The 26,123-nt window shown below is 33.9% G+C and overlaps 1 protein-coding gene and 2 pseudogenes across 2 annotated transcripts; all 3 read right to left on the bottom strand.

The window, feature by feature from the left end:
- Positions 1 to 372: 372 nt before the first annotated feature.
- LOC132168640 (uncharacterized) lies at positions 373 to 4,323 on the bottom strand. Of its 2 annotated transcripts, XM_059579651.1 has the most exons (5): positions 3,880 to 4,323; positions 3,664 to 3,790; positions 3,291 to 3,495; positions 2,657 to 2,712; positions 373 to 1,470 (listed from the first exon to the last, which is right to left on the bottom strand). In XM_059579651.1, the coding sequence occupies exons 1-5, from the start codon at positions 3,888 to 3,890 to the stop codon at positions 1,456 to 1,458; spliced, it is 414 nt and encodes a 137-aa protein (XP_059435634.1). In that variant the 5' UTR covers positions 3,891 to 4,323; the 3' UTR covers positions 373 to 1,455. The 2 variants fall into 2 exon arrangements, with proteins under 2 accessions (XP_059435634.1, XP_059435633.1); XM_059579650.1 differs by lacking the exon at positions 373 to 1,470 and having other exon boundaries at positions 1,477 to 2,712.
- Positions 4,324 to 6,208: 1,885 nt separating this feature from the next.
- LOC132168632 (probable LRR receptor-like serine/threonine-protein kinase At1g07650) lies at positions 6,209 to 15,930 on the bottom strand (annotated as a pseudogene).
- Positions 15,931 to 22,111: 6,181 nt separating this feature from the next.
- On the bottom strand, positions 22,112 to 25,845 carry LOC132168634 (probable LRR receptor-like serine/threonine-protein kinase At1g53440; annotated as a pseudogene).
- Between the last annotated feature and the right edge of the window lie 278 nt (positions 25,846 to 26,123).

The following is a 26,123-nucleotide window of genomic DNA, read 5'->3' as shown; positions in this document are numbered from 1 at the left end:
GATAAAAATTAAGGAATCTGGTTCATCAAGTCCATCTGCACCAATACCAATAATCTCTCTCTCTCAATTTTATGAATATTTCTTGGTTTACATTATTAATAACATAATGTAATATTAAATGTTGTGATAAAAGCAGTAAAAAGAAAGGAAAAACATGTATTACAAAGTAATATAAAAAACAAGTTAACAGAAATTCCCTCACCTTATTTCAAAATTAGTAAAGTAAAAAGGTTATTGTCTCACGGTTTTTATATGGTTGGCCATTGGAGGTGACTTTTTTGGTTTAGGCAAAGGTTTGCTGTAGTTCTAAAAATTAATAGGTTTTATTTTTGGTGAGTTGGTTGAACGAGTCTCACTCAGAGTCAATAAGAATAAATTAATAATCTCCACTTTAATTGGGAATGAAAGAATACCACAATACAAACACAATTTCTTATCTCCTATTATTCTAATAACACCTATTTATATACCCAAGAACGGTTACTACTAGTTATTAATAACCTACTAACAATATAAATTCTAACCCACTACTTGCAGTAACCACTTCTACCACTCAGAATATAGTATTTAAGCGGTAACCACTACCAGTTCTAACTTCTATTAACCACTAACACTAACTTCCCTCAACCACACCAATATAGTGAATGTGTACCGACTTATATGCTAGCCAGTATAGTGAATGTGTACTGACTTATATGCTAGCAGGAGTTTCATGATTGGCGTTATGATGTGCTTCCCCCTTACATTGTTAAGCAAATCCATGGTAAGTCATGCAAAATTTAATATTTTAGTTATGTTATAATTTTTCAAAAATTAAATATATACATATATTTCTGGTTGTAGAATTTTGTTGGGCCATTGTAGTTGCAGAGACTACTGCAAGAGCTCATAAAGCGAGGATCTATCAAAACCACGCCGTGATTTATCCATACAAGAGTTAATGCATTTTTGTCTTCCAGAAGAAAAAACAGTTTATGGGTATGAGCTTCCAGCAGCTTTTGAATGGGTAAAAAAAATGGACTTAGAAGTAAAGACGAGTATCCCATGAACTTATAATTAACTTAATTATAGTTGTTGGATACTCGTTTTTACTTCTAAGTCCTTTTTTTTTTTTTTGACCCATTCAAAAGCTGCTAGAAGCTCATAAACTGTTTTCTTCTTGAAGACAAAAGTTCATTTAAATCAAGACGTGGTTTTGATAGAACCTTCGCTTTATGAGGCCTTACAGTAGTCTTTGCAACTACAATGACCCAACAAAATCCTACAACCAGAATATATGTATATAGGGAAGCACATCATAACGCCGACCACTTCAATCATGAAACTCCTGCTAGCATATAAATCAGTACACATAAAAAAAACTATACTGGTGAGGTTGAGGCTAGTACTAACATTCTTCTATTTAGGCTTGGATAATTACATATCTTCTTCAACAATCTCCTCCTCCGATGGGTACTACTCCAAATAGGGCTGCAAAAAAAACCAATGGGCCAGTGTCAAAATGTGAAAAGAATCTTGTAAAGAAAAGATGCATTGCCTTATAACCTTTTCACTTGTTTCGTCACACTTTTCAAAGAAACAAAAGGCCGTGTGTGTGTATGTGTGTGTTATCTCCATATGGATCCATGGAGTGCAGATTATCACCATATACATGTGTGCATGCAATTGTGCGCAAAGAAAAGAGGTTAGGCACCACCTTGAACTCCAAATTATTAGCACTCCTTGGCCAACCACAGCTTGCCACACAATATAATTACTGGTGGGTTTTCTATTTTGGCAGGAAATTTCAGAGAGCCAAATTTCAATTACCCATAATGAGATTTTACACACCCAATTACCCAATTCAAAGGCCAGGTCCTCACCCAATTGAAAGCCCAGGTCCTCATAAGCAGAAACATTTACAATATGTCAAAAAAAAAAAAAAAAAACCAACGATGAAAAGCAGACTCAGCAGCATGTTCTTCAAAACTTTTACACAACCATCATGTTCTTCTATTGATACTCTTCAAACCATAGTCTACAACCATGTTGGCTCATAATAAAAAAGTTTGGTTTAAAAAGTGTAGCTTAGGAGCCGGTTCTTATCCACACTATAATTTCAAAATTTTCCGACCACCAAATGCTCCAACACTACCATTCTAATTTACCATCTCTGCTTTCTTCAAACATTAAATAGCAGTACTAGTGTACTACGCTTCGCCTACCAATGGTTTAAAAGCAACACTTTATATTCACTTGAACTGTTTGGTCACATGCATAGGGCTAGGGACCTATATTGACCTCTCTCATATTTCCCAAATCCCCCTTATGTTTTCCATCATCCTTCCCCCAACTCCAATCTCAACAAATCAAGATTTATTCAGCTAATACCTTATCTAAGTAGCAAAGAACGGAGACTGAGAGGCAAGAAAACAAGATATTAGATTACTTATGTGACCAAAGAAGATTTAGTCCACAATTGCAATCCAGAATATCGTTAAAAGATGTTTTAACATGTACCACTACCAGTGGCTTCAAGTGCCGTGCATCATTACAACAATAGATAACAAGCAATAATCAAAGAAATATATAATTACTTCGTCTCACAATAACCGAATGTCATTATCAGTTCAGTAAATCAAACCATGCTTTCATGTAGTGATATAAACATACTAACCCTCACAGCAGTGTGAACTTCCCAACACCATTCTTTACCACGTATATTGCCTGAACCTACTTAAAACAAAAAAAATGAAAGGCGAACATCATATATCCATGAAGCTTCACTTGAATTACTAACTTCTCACTGATCAAACAAATAAAAATGAAAATAGCAGTCAATATTGTGCTAAAGAAAAGCTAAGTTCCAACAACCATTCTCATATTACATGATTCCTAAGCAAATTAATACACTTTCACACATCAAAAGATATTTGTTATAACATGTCATGTCGTTGTCTTGAAGCATAAGCTTCTTCTCTCACCTTGACTACAAGAAGTTTTTGAAGAACTGGCAGTAAAGACGGAAAAAGAGGAATATTTGGTTGAACAAGAACAAAAGGATTAGGGGACAAGAAGCTTAAATAACAAGAATGCAGGGGTGAAGGAATATAAAATTAAAAATAGCCAAGGCAATACTAATCGGTTGTTATGATTTAAACTAAAACATCTTCACCTTTCAAATACAGGTGAAGATTTTCACCATTTGCCTCTACTAATTCATGTATAAGATAAGCCGCAGTAAATCGATAAACGCAACAGAAACAAAGAAAGAAATCAAATTAATCTTCCTTTAAATGAAATTCCTTTACCTTGCTCTTGCTCACACTCCCTGAAACACAACACGGAGACATCACCATCCCACTTGAAGGGTATACGCACCACAGCTTGATAGGTCTTAGTCTGGCCTCCAGCAGCAATATCCTTGGCCTCAAAGGTTATATAATACCTGACTATATCGGAAACCTTATACCTTGCTGTCAAAAGCTTCACAAACTCTAGTTGTGAATTTTCATTCTGCACACAAAAGTTTATGTAATCATGAAAAAATATAATTATTGTCACAGAAAAAGAAGCAATAACTGACTATTATTTCAGCATAACAAATATTCATCTCCATCCGATACCTCATAATCCACAAAAAAAAAAAAAAAAAACAATAATAACAACAACAGAAACACCAACCTTGAGGCGACGGAGGTATTCGTCTATTGCGAGCTGCGAAAATTGTTTGCAATCTTCGTATTCATCTTCGTCGCTTACTGCAAATGATCGAGTCGAACCACAAATAATGGGCCAGGCAGGGGCGACCCTATAACAACGAAAACGAAGGAGTGTTAAAGATGCAGGCACATACAGATACAGACATATAAGTAGACGAAGGGAATTAATTTTACTCACCACATACACATCAGGGTTTAGGTGGTAGCGGACGCAATCCTCTTTGGTCAACATCTCATTATTTTTATACTTCTTATAGTTGGGGATGCAATCCTCCTCAGAGTCAGAGTAAGAGTTGAAATACTCATCGTGCAAAGTTTTTGGATGAATTCCCATTTGCTTCTCGGGATCGTCGTTGCGGATCTTGACGGCGTCACGGTTAGGGTTCAGGCGCGTGGATCGCCGCAGAGGAGCAGGACCCGACGAGGGGACAGGAACAGGGCGACTTCGCTTGCGATGTTGTTTTTCTTCGACAAACCCTAGCCGTCCTCTCCTCTCCTCCACCATCCTCTTCACCATCTTAACCATCTCTCTGTCTGGCTCTCGCTCAGGTGAACAATCCCAGAAAACCTAAGGCGGCAAATCCTTCATAACAATCTGAATCCCTAACCACGACAGCAACACTTCCGCCTCTTTTATTTATTTATTTATTTTTCTTATTTATAAACTTTAAAATAATTTCCAGAAACTTTTTTTTTTTTTCTTCTTCTTCGGTACACTTTTTGTAAACCCAATTTTAGCTGCCACCAGGGCCAGGCCCACTGGGCCACTACCCTCAGCCTAATTGAAAATGATTTTTTAAAAAACATTTTAAAATTATCTCCTAAATATTCTCAAGTAATTGGCTAATTTCCTAAAAGTAAGGAGGAAAATTTCAAACTAATCTGAAATTTTAAAAACATGGAAAGACAAAAACCAAAATTAAAGTGAAAAGTTCGCTTTTTTCCAAATTTGAAGAGTTATTTTTAAAATGACCAAAATACCAAGGGGTTGTTTGTTAACAACCCAGCCATTTCCCGGTATTGTATACATTTTTTTTTTTTGGTAGAAAAAACGTTCGATAAATTGTTTTCAAAAATAGTGATTGATGTGATGTAAAAAATAAAAATGTTGAAAGTTTTTATTTTTTTATTTTTTTGATGAATAGCAATTGTCCATGGTTATTGTCAAACACAGCTCAAATCGATGGATATTTGTGGACATATTTACTAATTATCTAGTTTCTAATTACTCTTTTATTAATTATAAACTTTATGTCAATTCCTAAAGATGTTAAGGGGGTGTTTGGTAATCTACTCATTTCTCATTTTTATCTAAAAAGATCAAACTCATTTATTCACACTAACAAACAACTTTCTTCACTTTTTATTAAAAAGAATTTAAAACTTCTTTCATCTTTACCTCACATCAACCCATTTATTTATTCTTTCAACTCTTAAAAAAAAAAAATTGTCAAACACATCGTTAACTATAACAAAACTCTTAACCAAATTCTCTTGGTTCTTAATGCGTGCTTGAATTAGATAATAATTGAAACATCTGTCAAGCATAAAAACTGGGTGGTCATATTTCCTTGTACAAGGCTGTTTTGTTCTTCTTTATAATTCTCACCATACTACGATCCTATGATTTTCTTTTCTATTAAGGAAAAAACATCAAACTCTCTTGATAGATCGACTTTTTTTTTTTTTTTGCTTAGTATAAAATTAATTATTAAAAACCTCAACTAAAACACATATCCGCAAGGCAATTCATGTTGAATAGAATCTCAATAATTTTATAGTTCGGATTGCTAGCAATGTTGTGAGAGAACTAGAGTAGTGATTTATAAAACACCGGCGTGCATGAACAATGTGCACGCCGGTGTTATATAAATCACTACTCGAGAGAACTAATATGAAACTTGCATGTTTTTGTCCGCTTACCTAGGGGTGTAAAGGTGGGTGGTTAATAACCGCTAATCGCTACCCACTTTTGAAGGCGGTTAGAAAAAATCACCAACTGCCTTTATATATATATACACACATAAAACGTTGTGGCCACAACCCCCATTGGCCACAACGTGGCTCCTCCACCAAATGTTGGGGAATGGAAAGGAGAATTACGAAAAAATAAAAAACAAAAGTGACAGAATCTTCTTAAAAACCGTTGGAAATAGATCAAATAAATTACTTGTCCCATCAAACAAACTGAAACCGCCAAAAGAGATCGTATTAAAAGGCAAAGTTCCAAAAAGGAACAAACCTGAAAGGGTTTGCCGCACAACCATCAGTAGTCAGTTGAGAAAACCAAACAAGATCATCTGTGATCAATAAAAAAAGGAAATGAAAGACATCAAATTTTTATATGTAAATGCAGGAAAAAAGCACAACTTTTCTCGAATAGGATGAGCACAGACAACTAAAGGGTATATCCATAAGATGTATGATGCACTATTGTGTTTAGCTCTCATAGTCTAATGAATTCAATGATCAAGAGGTGAATTTATATCGCTTATAACAATCTTCAGTGTCATGTTACTACATATTTTTTTATTCATAATTCAACAATGGAAAAAAACAACAAAGGTACGTACTCTTTCCTAGCATGGGAAAGAGAGACTGTACGACTACTTTTTTCAACGGTCTATAGCAAAAGTTGCTTTATTATTAGAAGAAAAAAAAAAAAAAAAAAGCATTTAGCATGGCTGGGAGCAATAGTATGCTGAAATTATTGAGAATCAAGATTAACTCGATAGAGATCCTGGGCAGATGTAGAAGAAGATCCAACCCAAGTCATATCTGATGAATGCATAAGGCTCTCTGATCCACTTGTGCTCATTGGTGCTGGTTGGAGTTGTTCAAACCGGTCTTTTAAGGCACTAAACCCCAATTCATCGCCATATATATTCGGATCCATGGTGACTTCATCAACAATGGTTTGGCCTTCGAGCATGCATACTACTGCAGACATGGTGGGTCTAAATGCTGGCGATGCATTAGTGCATAAGAGAGCTACTTTGATCATTCTAATAGCTTCCTCATTTTTTAACTCGGAACCCAACTTTGGATCCACTAGCTCCATTAGATTACCCTTTCTTTGTAGAACAAGCGCCTATAATAAGAATGGAAATGAAAAGTAGCAAATCAACACAAGAGAATAAGCAGCCATACGCACATAGAAAATAATATACATGTCAATATGTTGAACTCAAGTGTGAAGTGAACGAATCAAACAATTTCAACATATGATAGTTTATTCTGTTGCTTGAGGCTAGAGTAACATATCAGGATGACCAAAATTGAGTGGGAATGGACAAAGAAGCAGCCAGGCCTCCAAACGCTATTTATAGTAGCATATATTAAAAGAAAAAGATCAATCTTACCCACTTTACAAGGCATACACAATTATCTTTTGGTCGATATTTCATGATGCTCTTCCCAGTAACAATTTCCAGTGCAACAATCCCAAAACCATAGACATCTGCTTTATAGGTTAAGTAACCCCATAATGCATATTCGGGTGCCATATATCCTCTGCAAATGAAGATTATATTATGACTTATATTACTAGTATGAATTATCATAAACAAAATAAAGATCACTCGTATAAAACTCTCATCTTCCATATCCAATAAAGTACATAAGAATCAAGAGAAACTTAGGTACCAAATCATATTTCATTTGCATTCAGAATGCAATCATGCAATCATGCAATCAATAAGGCTACTAGGGCTGAGTGGTAATTTCATTCCGTTAAAGACACCGAAAATTTTTGTCCTTGGGGAAGAAGAATATGCCATTACCTTTGCACATTGCACGTGCAGAATTGACTGAGTCATATAACACTAGCCACACAATTTGTTTGGTCATTGAACTCAAGTTTATCGGGGGTGTGGACTTAGATTCCGCAAGATCTCAATAATTTCTTTCTTTTTTTTTTTTTTTTCCCTTGGAAATATTGTTTTTTGAGAGACTTATATATATATTGGTTTTTGAGAGTGAAGGATGATAGAAAAATTGAGGACAAATTTCTCTGTATTGTTTATTTCTTAATTTTAAAGGGAGTCATTGCTTACGGGTAGCATGTATTTTAGAGGTTAAATAAACATATTTTTTGCCTTTTTCGTGTGGCTTTTTTACCTTGCAATTTTATTTTACCAGGAAATTGGGCTGATTCTCTAATGCATCAAGTATTGGGGCAGACAATAACTACAGCAAATTAATAGTATGTTTCATGTTTTGACGTTTTCAACACTTGAAAACTGGTTGATAATAGATGCAGCTACGAGTTTCTATGTAAGCATGGTTGTGTTGCAAATGCAAACAGCTGACATATAAAAATCCTACCAAACAATTAATCCAGGAAGTCTATATCATATTCCATATGCAAACTTTTCCAATATGCAGAGACTTTGAATGCTTCCATGTTCCGGTTTACTTTCAGGGCAGCATCTCATAGAGACATAGAGATCAATCAATATTTGTTCCTTTTTCTCTCTTGGTCAATAACTTGGGAGCAAATGAAACAGAAGAATAGAATCACAAAAAGACTCCATATTGAAGAAAAGAGGGAAAAAGGTTGCTCACATTGTTCCAGCGACTCGTGTGCTGATGTGGGTGTTTTCCTCTTCATCAAGCTTGGCCAAACCAAAGTCAGAAATCTTTGGGTTAAGGTCCCTATCCAATAGCACATTGGTAGTTTTGATGTCTCTATGAACAATTCCTAGTGCTGATTCCTCATGCAAGAAAGCCAAACCCCTTGCTATGCCAACACATATTTTCTGCCTTGAAGGCCAGTCCAAGTTTAAGTGGTATTCCTCTGGACCTACATATTTTGTAGATTGTCCAATGCAGAACTCATTAACTTAGTTCTTAATATATGCCATTCTCATTATAAAGTTCGTAATAAAATACAGCTTACCAAACAAAGCACGTGCCAGGCTATTGTTTTCCATGTATTCATAAACCAAGAATAGTTGATTTCCTTCAACACAACATCCATACAATCTAACAAGATTTGGGTGTAGTACAGCAGATATCATTCCTATTTCATTCACGATTTCCTTGTTTTGATTTTGAAGAAAGTTTCTTAACTGCAATTATAGTATCATCTAACAGTACACCCTGCATCAGAAATAGAAAAATATACATCTTCAGGTATGGATTCATTATTGAATTAGACGCCTCTTGGTATAATGGATAAGTAAGAAAAAGAAAATAGATATCCTAAAATTGAAGGAAGATGATGTTGTGGGATACCTTGTATACAGATCCAAAACCACCTTCTCCAATCTTATTTGCAGCATCGAAGTTGTTAGTGGCTGCTTTGATTTGCCTACAGGTGAAAAAACCAGTTTGTAGATCTAATCCTCTCAGCTCTGTTAAAAGGAATGAAAAGGTGAGGCTAAGATGTCACATTGCATCTTATAAATGATATGATTAATTTTTTAACCAGTATTGTTGTGTCTATTGGCTACTTAGAAGATGCTAGATAGAATGTAACAAAACAAACGCAGTGAGAAAATACCATACCGCAGTTGGTCAGCCACATAAACCCCAAGTTTTTACAAGATTTAGGGTTTCTCTTTGTTTCCCAATTACAGGTGTATTGGGAATCAAAAAAACAAAATTTAAAAGAGAGGAACTCATTGGTGCCTATTAGTAAGAGATTTGCCTTTTTGTTCTTTTCAACAATTTTAGTGAGATCTTTTAGATGACATTTTAAAAAGATAGTTAATTAAAATCCATAATCTTTTATCTCTCACATTTTTTTTTAAAAAAATATGGGTCCTTCTTAGATATAAATACTCAACTCAGTGACCTCAAGTCATCCATCTCTCATGTAAATATGGCTTCATTTCGATTTTATGAAAAAGCAGTGATCTCATATTTCTGAATGATTTGGTCATATCATTTATAATTATGATTGAAACTGACTCCAATAGCAGTACCGAAGAAGCCCAAAAAAGCTATCATGAAGACAGATTCTTACGCTCTGCAATCCAGCAACAATATAATTGCTTTCATGGTGTACTTTGGACTGTTGATTTTTCATCAAGGGAAAAATCCTAAAGTAATATAACACGCAGACTGCAATAGTATATAAAGCCCTTAGGAAATTGCTATACATTGTTTCAACATCGTGAAGAGTTGGAGAAGAGAAATTATCCTATCTAATTTCTACATCAAAATTAGTGCCTGCTGATTACCTTTTTCCCTTGATATCCTGCCTCGTTTTTTGATCCACATTTGAATGCCTAAAATCATAAAAATGAGCAAAAGCGCTGATACTACAGCTCCAGCAACAATGAATATCTTGTAGTCAGGGGGACTGAAATCTGCAGAAGAGGAAAATTGTAAAGGAAACTGATTATAAAGTTGCATCCTGGAATACCAGTAGTACCATAGAGATAGACATACGTGGACCAATCTAAAACAAGTTATGAATGAATGGTTCAAACACGCGAATATCAGAGTAAGAGTATAAAGAAGATTATTAAAGTTCTGATTTCTTCCATCTAGTTGCAGTTTAATCTTGTTTTGGGTAATACTTTTTACAGCAAATAATCATGGGTTCTACCTAAACTATATAATGCTATGCTTTTATTGTTCATCAATCTAATAAGTATGAAAAACGTTGGCAAGTAAAAAGATTCTCGGACTCCAAGAAATGGTTACCAGCTTTAACAGAGATAGCTGAGATGAGAGGACCATATGTTCCTCTCTTTGGGACAGCTGTTGTCCCTTTCCCAGCCCAATGAAAGCGGATTTGTAAGACTTTATTCCTCACAACTGCCTTAAATTTCCTAACAACTGCTTTATCAACACCTTGAGCTTCATGTTCAATATCAAAATCCTTCCGCACCAACGTTTCCTGTAACAAATTAAATCAATAAAATTGTGTTCTACGTATAAAGCAAAACAAATATAGCACCATACCTGGATATAAATATCAAATATCCGTCTTCCAAGACTATAAAAAGATCTATTGTCTCTGAATACTATCTCTGCAAAGTATAGTTTCACAGTATAGTTTCCATTTGCCAAGCAACGTGCATAATATGTCAGAGAAAGAGGAGAGAGCCGTGCACTCGTGAATAATCCGGAGTCATTCATTCTTAGTATTGACACATTATTTGTTGTGTATGGATCAGAGGTTTCGCCGATGTCCCAAAAAATTCCACTACTACTGAATCCCCAATTAGCGGTGCTAGGAACAAATTTTGCTGGACCTGCTTGGATTTTATCCCCTTTGTACTCTATGTTTTCAAAAGTGGTTGCACTTCCACCACAATTTATATGCAATGAGTACTGATCTACCAAGAAACAAAAACAACAGCTTTTTAATAAAATAAAAAATAAGCAAACATTATAGAGCAAAAAGGAAATTATGTATTAACTTCATCTTATTTCATTTACTTCCCAATAAAAAGAAGAAATATTTTACTGTATTTTTCTTTCATTTAGGAAAGAAAATATCAAAAGGAATGCCTGACAACATAATTAAAGCACACACCACATAATTTGAATAAGGTACTAAATTACCTTTTGAGCATGGATAGGTTTGGCACTCGTCACCAAGTGTTCTTAATTAGAGTCGTGCAAGAAAGAAGTGTGAACTTAGCAGAATAAAAAGGGAATCACTTCTCCAAAATAAAAGCCAAAAAAAAAAAAGAACAGAAAAACATGGATCCGGCTTACATCATGGAGAAATTAAATCTATGGCTAAGATTAAAACATCCCCATAATGATGTTTCCATGGAAAAATTTCAGTGCAAACAATATCTTTGATTAATAATTTTTTTGGAATCATATGAATGCTATGAAAGAGGAATGGTCAACTCTATAAAACCAAAGAAACCTAACCGATGCAGTAGCCCATTCTTCATGAATTTAGCCAAAGGAACAGAATCCTCAGGGACCCAAAAAATAACTATTTTCCTCTCAAAGTTTTGAGCTTTTAACCCCTCCTTTCAGCAACCATAGGATTGTTTAACTGGTTTTGCAGAAAACAAAGAACAAGGCCTGGTTTTTGCAGAGAAAGGCAAGGAGAGAGATGGAGAAGAGAGAAAATTATGGCTTTGAAACTGTCAGAGCTGTGGAAGTTAACGAGTAAAAAGAGAGGGAGGAAAGTACTGAAAAGGTTTGAAAGACGAATTTACAGAAAGAGAGAGAAAGTGAAAGTGGGTGAAGAAGGAAGACGACAGTTTTCGTTTGGTGCAAATGACTTCTGTTAGTTTCTTTAAAATTACGTTGTTTGGACTAAAAATGGGGAAGTTTTAATCTTGACAGTAGATTTAAAATAACAGGAAAAGTAAGCAGGATCCAAAAACATTGTTCTGCTTATAAGTCTACAAGTTAGAAGCTTACAAGTTGTTCTGTCCAGAGAAGCTCTGAAACAAATTCCTGATAAAATGAGAACCTAGTTAGTTTCAAAAAACTACAAACTTGTGAAGAGGGTAAGTATGGAAACCTAAAGTAAATTAAAGGATAAGAAAATCACTTACAGGGTTTCTCGACAAGTACGCAGTGCAGAGCTTTCTAAGAAGTTATTGTAAGAAAGATCCACATGTCTGCACAAAAACGTATTTTCATTCATAACTCATTATAAATCCATAAGAAAAGAAAAAGTATATTAGAAAAGGTTTTGATAAACTAAATATAATTGTAAAAGGAGTTCATTTGAATATTTCAGAAACACCTAGACAGACAACATCTGACCCTTACAGAAGTAGTATGACTGACCACATCTAACATGTACTCTAAATCAGCAGTTTAACCTGTCAACTCAAGCTAAGACCACCAAATTTCCTTAACCAACTAAAAATTAATGGTCAACATGGTGTTTCCAAATAACAGAGATACAACATAACAATGGAAAAATGAAATTTCCCTCCACTCTTTTTTACTGGAGTCGCATGATGCAAGAAGCAAATCTATATTGGTAGCAAAATCAGTTGAATTCACCCATTCAATATGATTGAAGGAGATCTCCCATTAACCATAAAGGGTTAATGAGATGAATCAATGTCCAAAGAAATGTATATTTGAAAATGATGATGCCTGTAAAGATTAAATATCTGCAGAAACATAAAGAATTAAAGAAAAAGAAATATTTCATGCAAATTTCAAATAGAGTTCAAGATGAATTATATACAGGCGATTATCTCGGTTTTTGGTCCAGGGTGGAATAGGCCCATTGAGCAAGTTGCTTGTAAGAAACCTGTTCAAATAGCAACATAATCATGCTCTGGATAAAAACTTATTTATATCATTACTAAAGGAGAAATATTCGAATGTAAGATATACTTTGTGATGATATATATGACACACACAGAGAGACATATATAAATGTATATAATATATATAATGTTTATTTGAGCTTCTCTGCAATAGAGCTAGATTTAGGGTTTTGACTCCACACTTACATGTATTCCAATTTTGATAGACCTTGAAAATCTAGAACATTTCCTTCCAATCTGTTGAAGCTAAGATCTCTGCATGGATATAAAAATAAAGAAGGATTACAAAATGAGACATGAATAATGTTGGATTTTGATGATAGCACTATATCTCTATGTTGGATTTTGAAATGGGGTTGTGAATTGAATGGTGATGTGAAGTGTTATTTCTGTTATTCTTTGAGAGTGTGGGTTTAGCAAGAGGATTTGGAGGGAAGTGTTGGAAAAATGCTCTTATCTATACTAATTTATTTCCTACTTCTTGGGGAATTGCTGTTAGTTTTCTGGTCTAGAGGCTGCTTATATGGAGAGATGTTGTTCTGAAGTGGTCTTGGAATCTGCTGGTTTGGTGATTAATTTGCATGTTTGTTAGGTTTAGTTCCTAAGTTTTGTTTTATGGGGTTTGTTTGAGTTTGTTCTTTGTTAGGCTTTCTCAAAAGATTGAGATTAGCTTGTCTTTTTGTTGTTGTTGTTGTAAAGTTGGTGTGCAACTTGAGGTTGAGTGGAGTTTCGGAGATTCTTTTTACTTCTTTGTGTGCAATGAAAAATGTTATTCATATAAAAAATAACAAATAAATAAATAAAGAAAATGATCAACTTCGAAACTAACGAGTCTAACGTGATTAATTGCCCACATGCATTTTAAGTTGAAGTAGGAAGTGCCACATGCACTTCAATGTCAGTTTTTAAACACAATAAATATAATGTGGATTGTTTTCCGAGTCTTTTAAATTCTACATTTTAGTAAGTGACGAAATAACTACTACAATAACTATCAGGCCAGTTTATAAGTGTTAAGAACATTATTCTATAGTTATTTACATCATTATGTATTTTAGGTTTACCTTTCCTTAGTCTACTAGGTTATTTGCATATCACCCATAGCCACTCTATAAATAAAGGTTTTTGTAATCCTTCATATATACTACTCAATACAATGTAGTCTTTATTTATTTATTTTTGTAGTTGGGGAGAGACCAACTTATATAGATACAAAATCACATAGATACATATAATCTTTTTATATGTGTTTGTGAGTGTTTATATAAAATAAAGCATAGAAATCTTCCATTTAATCTCATATCATCGCAAATACACAATAGTATAAACAACTAGCAAATTAATAGCTTAGGAAAAAAAAAACTAGCAAAATAGACTAAACACAATTTATAGGGTCCAAGAAAAATGTATCTTTGAGTGTTAACTTTTTTTCAGAACAAGCACCCAGAGCCCTAAATAGCAACAATGCTAAGAGTCAAGCCAAACAATTTTGCAATTATAAATTATTGAACCATTTAACTTGTGAAGTCAAGACAAATATTGTAAACCTAAATGACTCAAAATAACCACTCAAAAAACTGACCACTGGTTAAAAGCCGCTTAAAGAACCAAAACCATTTAACTTTTTCTTTCACATATTCAATGAGAGTCTAAAACCAAATTAAATTTTTGATTAGAAGTGAACTAGAATATAGAGAGAAACTAAATGAATTGGCTATTTTAGATGTCTTTATGTTGAAAGAGAGCACAATTGAAATAATAATAATAATGATAATAAATTAAAAAATTTAAAAGGGGACACAAGTAATTTTTTTTTTTTTGGGGAGCAAAACTAAAAACCAATAATTAAAAGGGACACAAATATTATTTTGGGGGGCAAAACTAAAAAAATAATTAAAAAGGGACACAAATAATATTTTGGGGGGACAAATTTATAAAATTGGTATGTTTGAAGGATATTTATGAAAATTTGTAAAATTTTGGGTGGACGGAAGTGCTCCCCAACCCCAAGCCTGGGTCCGCCCCCGACAACTCCTATTATCAACTCATTACTGAGCTTTTTATTAGTTTGCATTTTGGTTTTATTATTATTTTTTTTAGATGGGTTGTATTATTTTAATTTCTACTTTATGTTATTTTAGCGGACAATTAGCTCAAGTACCACTAGGGTTAGGGTTAGAGCTTAGTCATTAGTCTATTTAAACATAATTTTCTAATATATTTGACAGCTTATGATGAATTAAGAAAATTTGACAGCTACTGTTGTCTATCTCCTCTCTCCGGTGCTTCTTCCTGCTTCTCTTCCTTTCGCTTGTCATCAGTTTCTTCTTCTCTTCCTCTTCTCGGTTTATACTTAAAATTTTTGAAAGTTTGAAGATTTATTTTCTTAAATTGTTTTCCAGAGTAAAACCATAGATTATATATGTTCCTTTAAAAATAATATATATATATATATATGTCGTGTGTGTGTGTGAGAGAGAGAGAGAGACAAATATATATAGCTTAATTGTCTTTGGCACTCTTAAATGCAATTTGCTTTGTTCCTATTTCTCTCGGTAAGATCTTTTACAAAGTGCATGTTGCCCTCCATTTTAAGGGAAAATCTCTCAAATATATATGAACCAATTTGTTCATGAATGGCTCAAGCTCGACTTGTATAAGCTCAATTTGAGCTTGGTTTATTTAATAAACAAGTCCAGCTTGATCAGGCAAGATAATTGCATGAACTTTTTTAGGGAATTTTTTGTCGTTGTCGTTGTTGAAATGTCAAAAATTGAGTGAACAACTATAACAACATAAGAAAAAGCTTTAGCCACGTATCAAGGAAAAGTTTTCACATAAATACATATAGAAAGAAAAAGAAAAACCTCCTCACCTTCGTCATCAGGGGTAGGGCCTAGACGGCCAGCTTGTGCTTCCATGCAAAGAAGCAAGATGAGTAAAATAAAGCAAATATAAGGAAGAAATCTTGCCATCATCTCCTCGATCTACTACTGATCATAAGGCTATTCCACGAGTCTCTTCTTGCAAAGCTGCATAGAAAATGTCATATCTATATATCATTACTCGGGTATTGAATGTTCAAGGGGGAAGCTTCACGTTTATGAGGTAGGGACACTTGCTTTAGGCATGTCGCTAAAGCTCCATATCATTGAGAAGTACATATTTGACTTAAGTACGACTACTATTTGGGTGGCGTAGGGCTCTTAATTTATTATTATTAGATGATTAACAAATGATAGGTTAGCAGTACTCTCCATTCATTTGTGTACTCAAACTCTCTCTCAACAAATAAAGTCTAATATATAAAATTTTTAATTGAAATGAGGGTGAATGACTAAGAACTTAGAATTTTTGCTTTAATACCATATTACATCATCAATTATCTTAAAATTTTAAGCTGATAGGAAATTAATAGTGGACTTAGGGTCTGTTTAGGATTGCGTTTGAGGTGCTTAAAAGTGCGTTTTATACTCAAAAAGTCTATTTAAAGAAAAAAGTATTATTTTGCCAAAAAAACGCTTTTTGACTTGAAAATTCTATTTCTCAAACATAATCTCAAACAAGCACTTAGAGCTTGATGAGGATTATGTTAGAAAATAGCACTTTTTACTTATAGAAATAACTTGAATTAGCTTTTTAGAAAATAATAATAATAATAATAAAAATAAGGAAAAAATATAAAAAAGCCCCCCAAACTACCAGCCGTTTTCAATTTAGCCTCCTAATGTTCCAAAAGTGATAAAGTAGCCATCTAAACTACCAAACTATTACATTTTGGCCACTCCATTAGTCAAAACTGTCAGTTTGGATGGAAACTGCAAAACGACGTCGTTTTGTTATGGGTAAGTTACTACAATGCCCTTTTATGAAAAAAAAATTTGGAAAAAATATAAAAAAGCCCTCCAAACTACCAGCCGTTTTCATTTTAGCCCCCTAATGTTTAGAAAGTGATAAAGTAGCCCCCAACAAAACGACGTCGTTTTGAATTTTCGTCCAAACTAACGGTTTTGACTAACGGAGTGGCCAAAATGCAATAGTTTGGTAGTTTGAGGGATACTTTATTACTTTGAAACATTATGGGGCTAAATCGAAAACGACGGGTAGTTTAGAGAGCTTTTTTATATTTTTCCTTAAAAATAATCTTAACTTTTAAGTTTTTTTCCAAAATGCAATTTTGGGCTATTTAGAGCAAAAAAAAATTGTTTTTTTTGACCAATCCTTTTTTTTTTTTTTTTTGTTGCGTGAAAGAGCTTTTTTATTATTAAAAAAATATCTTTTATTTTCGCAAAATCGCAATCTCTTCATTGATATAACAATCAAATGTAGCAAATTGCTCCCCTAGTACAGTGCTAAAGATTCAATTTGAAATATCCACAATCCAAACAATATTTATGACACATACAATAGCTTATCGGGCTATTACAAGATAATATCTTTGAATATCACTGTCCTAATCTATTTTAGATCTGCAACAAATTCCGGCGAGTCACATCTCTAACCACTACCCGGTCAGTGATATATGGGCTTTTTCATTTTCGCTACAAGTGTATTTCCAAATGCAATCACATTTACTGTCTTTACTATAGTGACAACTATTCTATATGCCTGAAAAACTCATCCACATCCGTCAATGATTTACTCTCTGAAAACAACAAAAGATAGACGGAAAACTCAATACTGTTACTCTTAAAGATTCCTACAAACAAAACTTTAGAGAATGACTAAACTTTCACCCCATAAACAGTTACCGAAATCAAATCTAAAAAGAAGACAAAACAAACCCAAAAACGAAACACAAAAGAAATAGAAAAGGGAAAATTACACTTTACCCTTAAAATTTGGAGCGATTTTCAATTCGATCTCTAATGTTCCAATTTTTACAATGCCCCCAAACTTTCAAATTTTTATAATTTGACCGGTCTGCCAGTTAAACCCGCACGTGATCACTCTTGGCTTTTTTTTTTCCCAAAATGCTCCCCATCCCAAACCCCTCTCTCACGCACGTCGGATCTGCCGTTGCTACGCCACCGGTAAATTCTCTTCGTCTATCTCTCTCTCTCTCTCACCGGGAGCTCTGAGAAATAAGGCCAAGAGTGAGCTTCCATGTAAACAACTGAAGATCCGGCAAATCAGGCCAAGATCTTGAGCAGGCCCCCTAATCCCAAACAACTAAGCTTCCAAATCCGGCAGATCAAGCCAAGAGGGAACTTACAGGTGCCGTGTACTCGCATCTCACAACCCAAGTTAGCTTCTATGTAAACAACCGAAGATAATTACCCAGAGCTAGTAAAGAGCCTTCCCCTGTAAACACAAAGACGAAAGTGGCATGGGGATAAATTCCGACAAGGTGGCTCTCATGGAGTCAAGGTGGGTGGCATCTTCAGTCAAAACGGCACGTGCAAGGTGGTTCTGGCGGTCTTCCTCTTCGTCTGACGATGAATCTCTCTTCATCTTGCTTTCGCTTTCCCCGAATCCACTGACCACGTGGCCAAATTGATTGGCTGACAACGAACTCCAGCAAAGGAAAAGCACTGTGCGTAAGATGTGGGTGGGGGCATTTTGGGAAAAAAAAAAAGGCCAAGAGTGATTATGTGCGAGTCATGCGATCACTGTTCCGCCAGTCAAAATGGATTTTGACTGATGAATTAGTCGAATTATAAAAATTTAAAAATTTAGAAAGTGTATTACAAAAATGAAAATATTAAAAGTCGAATGAAAGTCGTTCCAAACTTTAAAAAGGTAAAGTGTATTTTTCTCAATAAAAAAATTCATTTCTTCAAAATTTATATCCACTCTATATCGCATCAACCACATTACATTAGTTTGTCACCAAACAAAGGATAGACTTGTGTGGACTTCTCAATTCACTTATGACCTATGGCCGATATGTGTAGGGTCTATTTAGAACTGCCAAAATCAGTGTGGAAATACATATACCCTTATAATTGTGGGGCAGTTTTAAAAAACAAAAAATAAAAAACGAAAAAAACGAAAATCAATGGATTTGCATTTGTCAGACTTATCCAAAACCATTAGAAATTTAGAACCGTATGGTGACAGCTTTTATTAACTCGAGAATTCCTACGAATTGATGCTTTCAAGGCCGTTGTGTTTTATGAGGTTGTTGTTATTTATTGGAAAAACTTAACTTTCACGATCTTAATTATGAAGGGTTTGGCTTACATGCTGTTATTAAAATAATAGCATGTATGCTGTAGTTTAATCAATTGTTAAGATTGAATTTCTTAAAATCTCTTTTCATTTTCTTTCCCCTATTAAATGCTTCTAAAAGTAAGTCAACTTTAAAAATGACTAAAGTGCATTTTGGTTATTTTTGAATTTTTTGGACTCTTACAAGCGCTTTTAATTTTTTTACCAAATGAGTATTTTTTTTTTTCAAACGAATTTTTTGAGTGTTAAACGCATTTTTAAACTCTTCAAACGCGCACCCAAACAGGCTATAAGTTACACATTGATTATTTAATATAAGAGATATTATACTTTAAAAACAATTTTAGAGAATTCTAATTATAACTTAATTAGTGCTTTTAGAAAGATAAGTAGATGTGACCGGCGTCTTGGAGAGACGCTACAAGTAAAGTTGAACAACTTTGTACTTTGTGTGACATGACATCTAGAGGTAAAGCATTTTCCTTTGTATTTATTTTGCTTTCTCAGTGAGATATGTTTGTTTATGATGCAAATTGATATGCATGAAGGGATTCCATCTATGACATTTCTGTGTGTGTCGACCTCCAGGAGCTAGAAAGTAAAGTAAACAAACAAGTCTTATGAGAATTCTAATTATAACTTAATTAGTGCTTTTAGAAAGATAAGTAGATGTGACCGGCGTCTTGGAGAGACGCTACAAGTAAAGTTGAACAACTTTGTACTTTGTGTGACATGACATCTAGAGGTAAAGCATTTTCCTTTGTCTTTATTTTGCTTTCTCAGTGAGATATGTTCGTTTATGATGCAAATTGATATGCATGAAGGGATTCCATCTATGACATTTCTGTGTGTGTCGGCCTCCAGGAGCTAGAAAGTAAAGTAAACAAACAAGTCTTCTGATTGAAGAAATAAAAACTCATTTGCGTCCAACAATTGCCAACAAAAGAGAGAGATACGTGCATGGACCAAATATCTGGTGGGGCACAAAACCTTTATCCTCCACATATTTTTGTTCTTTGAATGAAAAAAATATGAAAATCAAACTAGGAAAAAAACAAGTGTTCATTATCCAATGTATAGGACAGAAAGTCTTCACAACTTTTAAGGTTTATTCGAGTTTGTGATTTCACAAAGTGCGATTTAAAAATATATGATTTGAAAACGTAATTTTTAAAAACGCAGTCAAGCATTTGGCAAAATTGCGGTTTGAACTTTAAAATCACAATTTAGCTTTTAAGATTGTGAGTTTTCAAAAAAACACCTCCTTACCCTTGATTTGAAAATGCAGATTTTCTACATTTTCAAATCACAATTTTTTAAAAACGCAATCACAAACAATTTATTTTCTGTGTTTTGATTTAAAATTGCACTTCTTGTTTATGAAATTGCAATCTCAAGCGCCTGCTTAGAATAAGTTAAAATCCTATTGGGAGGCAACTTGTTTTCATATCTTTTTTGATACTTCTATTAGAGTAAAGCTTAAGCCTTAGGAAAATTAAAGTTTAAGCTTTTGGAATATTTGATAATTCATTGACCTTTAGAGATAATGAATACTTTTCCATTACACAGTTTGTGATGCAAATTGATTGTTTGCATGGTTGGATTCATTCTATGATGTTTCTATATGTGTGTTGATTGCATAATTTGATTTGTTCACTAAAAAATTGAACCCACATGCTAGGTTTCATGATTTCTGAGGAAATATATAGACAAATAAATTGGGCAAAATAAATAAATAAATAAATAAAGTAAACAAATAGGTATTCTGATTGAAGAAAAAAATAATTCAATTGTGTCCTATAGTCTCTTAAATTTTGTTTTTTGAGTAACTATTGTTGAATATACAGAGTCTAAAAAATGGTTCACTCACACATTGGAAAACGTCGCAACTCATAAATGCAAGTAGTTAATATAGTATGGTTATTAAACTCAAATTTATAGGCTTAAACTTTTAGGTTGAATAACACCCTAACTTGCTATGTTGTGGTCTCATTGGTAGATTGGGATTTGTAACTTATGATTACTATTAGGAGTTTTGGATAAGACATAAAATTTAAGTCAAAGTGAAGATTTGTAAAGTGAGGGAATCTTCTCTCAAGTAGGAGTTTTTGGTAGCCTCCATTAAATACCTAGCCAACACCTATTCTTATAAAAGGGGCATAAATCCGGCTAGAAAAACAAAAAGAGACACTGCCGAAGAGAGTGCCACACCAATTAAGATCTCCAATAATTACTTAGCAATTCGGGTTGGCAATTATGAGAGAATACCTATGGGGTCTAGTAGGTGCTTGATCAAGTTATGTTTAGGTAGGTGGGCCTTATAGGGGCCCTCTCACAATTGCCCGTCCAGAATACTAGCAATTTGGAGCAGATAATTGCTAAGAATCTAGATTTGTGCAATCCAGCTACACGACATAGAGAGACAAAATTTTAAGCCACCTAATACACAAAAAAATGAGAATTTTTGAGCAACCACACCAAGAGAGCAAGAGAAAGTTTCTTCTTTTGGGAAGAGTGCAAGGCTCTGAATGTATTGGGTTTGAGTGATTTTTTTATGACTATTATTTTGTTCTTTATCTTTTAATAGTGGAATTTATTTTGTTAAGATGAACCACATAAATTTTGATGTTTTGTATGATTAACTTATTTTATTTTGTTCTTTTCTACTACTTGATTCAGAATGTTGTGTCACCAGTTAAATACAATTTTGTCTATTAAAATAACCATAGTAACTTAATAGATTTTATACAACATTTTATTTATTGTGTATTTTCAAATGTTACTCAAATGACCTCCTAAATATAAATGGAGATTATAGAAATAGTAGATACAGTTACCTATTTTAATGTATACATCTAATCTGATGAAATTAATATAATGCATCATAGAATTGAATTCATAATTCTTGGAATTCTCATGTTATTTTTTTTTTCTTCTAAATAGAAAATGTGAAAACTAAACTAAGGAAAAAAGTGTCCATTGTCTAACGGATGAGACAATGAAAGACATCATACGAATCCAAACTATGTTGTAGATTTACTTGTAGCTGGAACTAGTCAAGCTCGGTTTCACTCTACCATTATCCTTTATATGTTCTAGTCTAATGGTAGTTCTAGGCCTATAAATAAATTGTCAAGAAGAAGAGAATGAAAGACATCATACCAAATGCAAATGATATTGGAGACATCATATTACTGAGAATCAAGATTAACTTGATAGAGATCCTGGGCAGATGTGGAAGAAGATCCAACCCAAATCATATATGATGAATTCATAAGGCTTTCTGCTGCACTTGTGATCGTTGGTTTTGGCTGGAGTTGTTCAAACTGGTCTCTCAAGGCACTAAACCCTAATTCATCGCCATATATACTCGGATCCAAGGTGACTTCATCAACAATGGTCTGGCCTTCGAGCATGCTTACCATTGAAGACATGGTGGGTCTAAGTGCTGGCGATGGATTAGTGCATAAGAGGGCTACTTTGATCATTCTAATAGCCTCTTCCTCATTTAACTTGGAACCCAAATTTGCATCGACCAGCTCCATTAGATTACCTTCTTTTTGTAGAACAAGCGCCTGCAATAAGTATAGAAAAGAGAATGGAAATGAGAAGTAGCCAATCAACATATGAGAACAAGGCAGCCACATACACAGGAAAAGAAAAGGGTAAATGCCTTCCCCTCAACCCCTTCAAGAAAAAAAAAAAAAGGACAAAGATGCAATCAGGCCTCCCAACATTATTTATAGTTGAGAGTATTAAAAGAAAGATATCAATCTTACCCATTCTAAAAGGCATGTGTATTTCTCATTTGGTCGATACTTCATGTTGTTTTTTCCAGCGACAATTTCCAATGCAACTACTCCAAAACTATAAACATCTGCTTTATTGGTTAAGTAACCTCATAATGTATATTCTGGTGCCATGTAACCTCTACAAATAAAAGTCATATTATGACTTAGATAACTAGTATGAATGCTCGAGAAAAAAAAAGGCCAATAGTATGAAGCTCTGATCTTTTATATTCAACAAAGTCCAACATCAAGAGAAACTTGGGTACCAGAAATACATCATGTAATTATGCAATCAAAGAACAAGATTTAGGAGTCAGAGCGTTTGTGTTAATAGTCTAATAGACAAATTGTTTGTTTTTTTTCCTTTTTTGCTTTCTTGTATCCATCAATTTTATTTTTATGAGGAAATTGAGCTGATTGTTTGATACATCAAGGATTGAGGCATATGATAGTTAGGCAAGTTTGCCAAGCATGAATACTGGTAGATATATAATTCATGTAGCTATGAATTTTCCTATATAAGCATGGCTGAGTTGCAAATGTAAGCAGCAAACAAGTAGAAATTGTACCAAATACTTAATCCAGGATGTCAATAGTACTTAATCCTTGGGAGGCCAAAAGAAAATGAAGAATAGAATTACAGAAAGACTCCACATTGAAGGAAAGAGGGAAAAAGGTAGCTTACGTTGTTCCCGCAACTCGGGTGTTGATGGGGGTGTTTTCCTCATCATCAAGCTTGGCCAAACCAAAGTCAGAAATCTTTGGGTTAAGATCCCTATCCAGTAGCACATTGGTAGTTTTGATGTCTCTATGAACAATTTTTAGTGTTGATTCCTCATGTAAGAAAGCTAGACCTCTTGCTATGTCAAGACATATTTTCTGCCTCATAGGCCAGTCTAGTTTTAAGCGGTATTCCTCTGAACCTGCATATTTTGTAGATAGTCCAATTGGGAATTCATCAACTTATGCTTCAAGTCAAAATAAAATACTAAAATAAAAACATTATGCTTACCAAACAAAGCACGTGCTACGGTGCTAGGCTCTTGTTTTCCATGTATTCATATACCAAAAATAGTTGATTCCCTTCAATACAACATCCATAAAGTCTAACAAGATTTGGGTGCTGTAAACCAGATATCATGCTGATTTCATTCACAAATTCACGGTTTCCTTGATTTGAGTTTGAAGAAAGTTGCTTAAAGGCAATTATAGTACCATCTAATAGTATACCCTGCATTTAAAATACATACTTTCAAGTATTCACATAAGACTTTCCTATAATTTATGTTACCAATATGAGAGAAAACAAATAAGAACGTGCATGCAAAATATTCACAAAAATAGGAGATAAAATAAAAAGAGAAAGAGAAAGAAAGAATATGAAATCTAGGATACCTTGTAGACGGATCCGAAACCACATTCCCCAATCTTATTTGCAGCATCAAAGTTGTTAGTGGCAGCCCTGATCTGTTTAAAGGTAAAGAAACCAGTTTGCAGATCCAATGTTTTCAATTCTGTCAAAAGAATGAGCCTAAGATGTTTGACAGAATCTTAGAAAAAAATTAAACTATTTAATTTTGTATCTGAGTGCCTCTAGATTAATTAGATGATGTTTTAGAGAACCATACCAAGAAATGCAACTAAAAGACACCAACTCCAATTATTACGAAAAAGCTCAATCTTATACGACTTTGCGGATATGTGAAAACAAATCAACTCAAAGTCAATTACCCATTTTCCTCTCCCACACTTGAAATGGACTGATTCTATGATATATTATGCCCAAGTAGTGAGCTTTAACTATCTAATCATTGCTCTCATAAACAGCACCATCAATTAAAATTTAAAAATAAGCAATGAACTAAAATTTACATAGTAAACTGGTGAGCTCCTTTACGAAGATAGTTGAAAATGCAACACTCTAATTTCACGTACTGTTAGGTTTCATGTTGCAAATTCAATGTCAAAACTTGTTATGTTGTAAGTCTAGGTTTGAGGTTGAAGTTGGTCTTCAAAAGATGTCAAAAACTTGGTTCAAAGTGAAGGAAAAGATAGCTTGTTTGCAACCTCGATTGAATGGCGTTTGAATGAGATCATTTTGTCCAAGGCAGCTTGTTCTTAGAGAGTGAATTTATCTTCCTATGCTTTGATTTTGAAATCTCTCTATTACATTAATCCACACAGATCAAAAACTTTAGCCACTAGAGTTCTTGGTTGTAGAGGAAATGTTATAGAAGAAAGGCCAGAGTTCTAGAGCTACTTCGATAAAAGACGAACAAGTCATTTGTTGGGTACAGGTCAAATTTTAACTACAAGGGTTTTGTAAGTATAAACTTATTGTAATTTTTCTACAATAGTGGATAAGTTTCCTGAGGTTAGCTGCCTCAAGAGTGGTTTTACTTTTGAATAATTTTTCAAAAGGCTTCCACTTCGTCATAAAAATTTTTGTGTCTTATTTCTTTACTCCTTAGTTTAATTTTGGTGATTGTTATTGTGGTTTGGATATTTTTGTTGGTTGTGATCGTCTCCAAACACCTATTCATCCCCTTCTAGTTGTTATTTGGGGTCATTGGACGTTTTTCAAAAAGAATTATAACGACTGGTTCATATTCTACGCAATCATGTAGCTGCTTTTCATGGTTCTAGTTTGGATCGCTAATTCCTCATCTAGGCATAAAGCAAAAAAAAAAAAAAAAAAGAAAAGTCTATTAGAAGTCTGCAATAGAGTATTGAGTCCTTCAAACACAATACATGAAATGACTGCTCATATAGTTGGAGAAATTGAATTTTTTTTAATCCTTTCTACATCAAGATTTGCATAGTACTTATTACCTTTTTCTCTTGATATCTTGCCTCCCGAACTGCCTTTCCATTGAAGAATGCCCAAAATCATAAAAATAACACATACTGCGAAAACTACGGCTCCAATTGCAATGACTTTCTTCCAATTGCTAGCTCTGAAATCTATACGAAAAAGAAAAATTTGCAAGAAGATTAATCTCAAGATTGCATTCTGATATTTGTGTTGTATATAAAGGCACCAATGTATGTGATCAATCCGAAACACGATATGATAGGAATGTACAAAGATGCTACGGAAAAGAAGAAGGGAAAGGCAACATCTGGATTGTTCTTCCACTAATTATACAACAGCTTCCGCTATATCTGCTATTCAATCTATTATTCACCAATCTGCTCTAGGTTTAAAAAAAAGAAGAGGAAACTACACTTATCCG

The sequence above is a fragment of the Corylus avellana genome, chromosome ca2 (genome assembly GCF_901000735.1).
Source record: "Corylus avellana chromosome ca2, CavTom2PMs-1.0".
Lineage (NCBI taxonomy): Eukaryota > Viridiplantae > Streptophyta > Magnoliopsida > Fagales > Betulaceae > Corylus > Corylus avellana.
This window is presented reverse-complemented; position numbering and strand designations above follow the sequence as displayed.

Excerpts from the sequence above, each read along its gene's own strand:
- LOC132168640 (XM_059579650.1), bottom strand. Across the intron at positions 3,496-3,663 it reads AATACCTCCGTCGCCTCAAG|AATGAAAATTCACAACTAGA; the intron begins GTTGGTGTTTCT and ends TTTTGTGTGCAG. Across the intron at positions 2,713-3,290 it reads GGAGTGTGAGCAAGAGCAAG|GTTCAGGCAATATACGTGGT; the intron begins GTAAAGGAATTT and ends TGTTTTAAGTAG.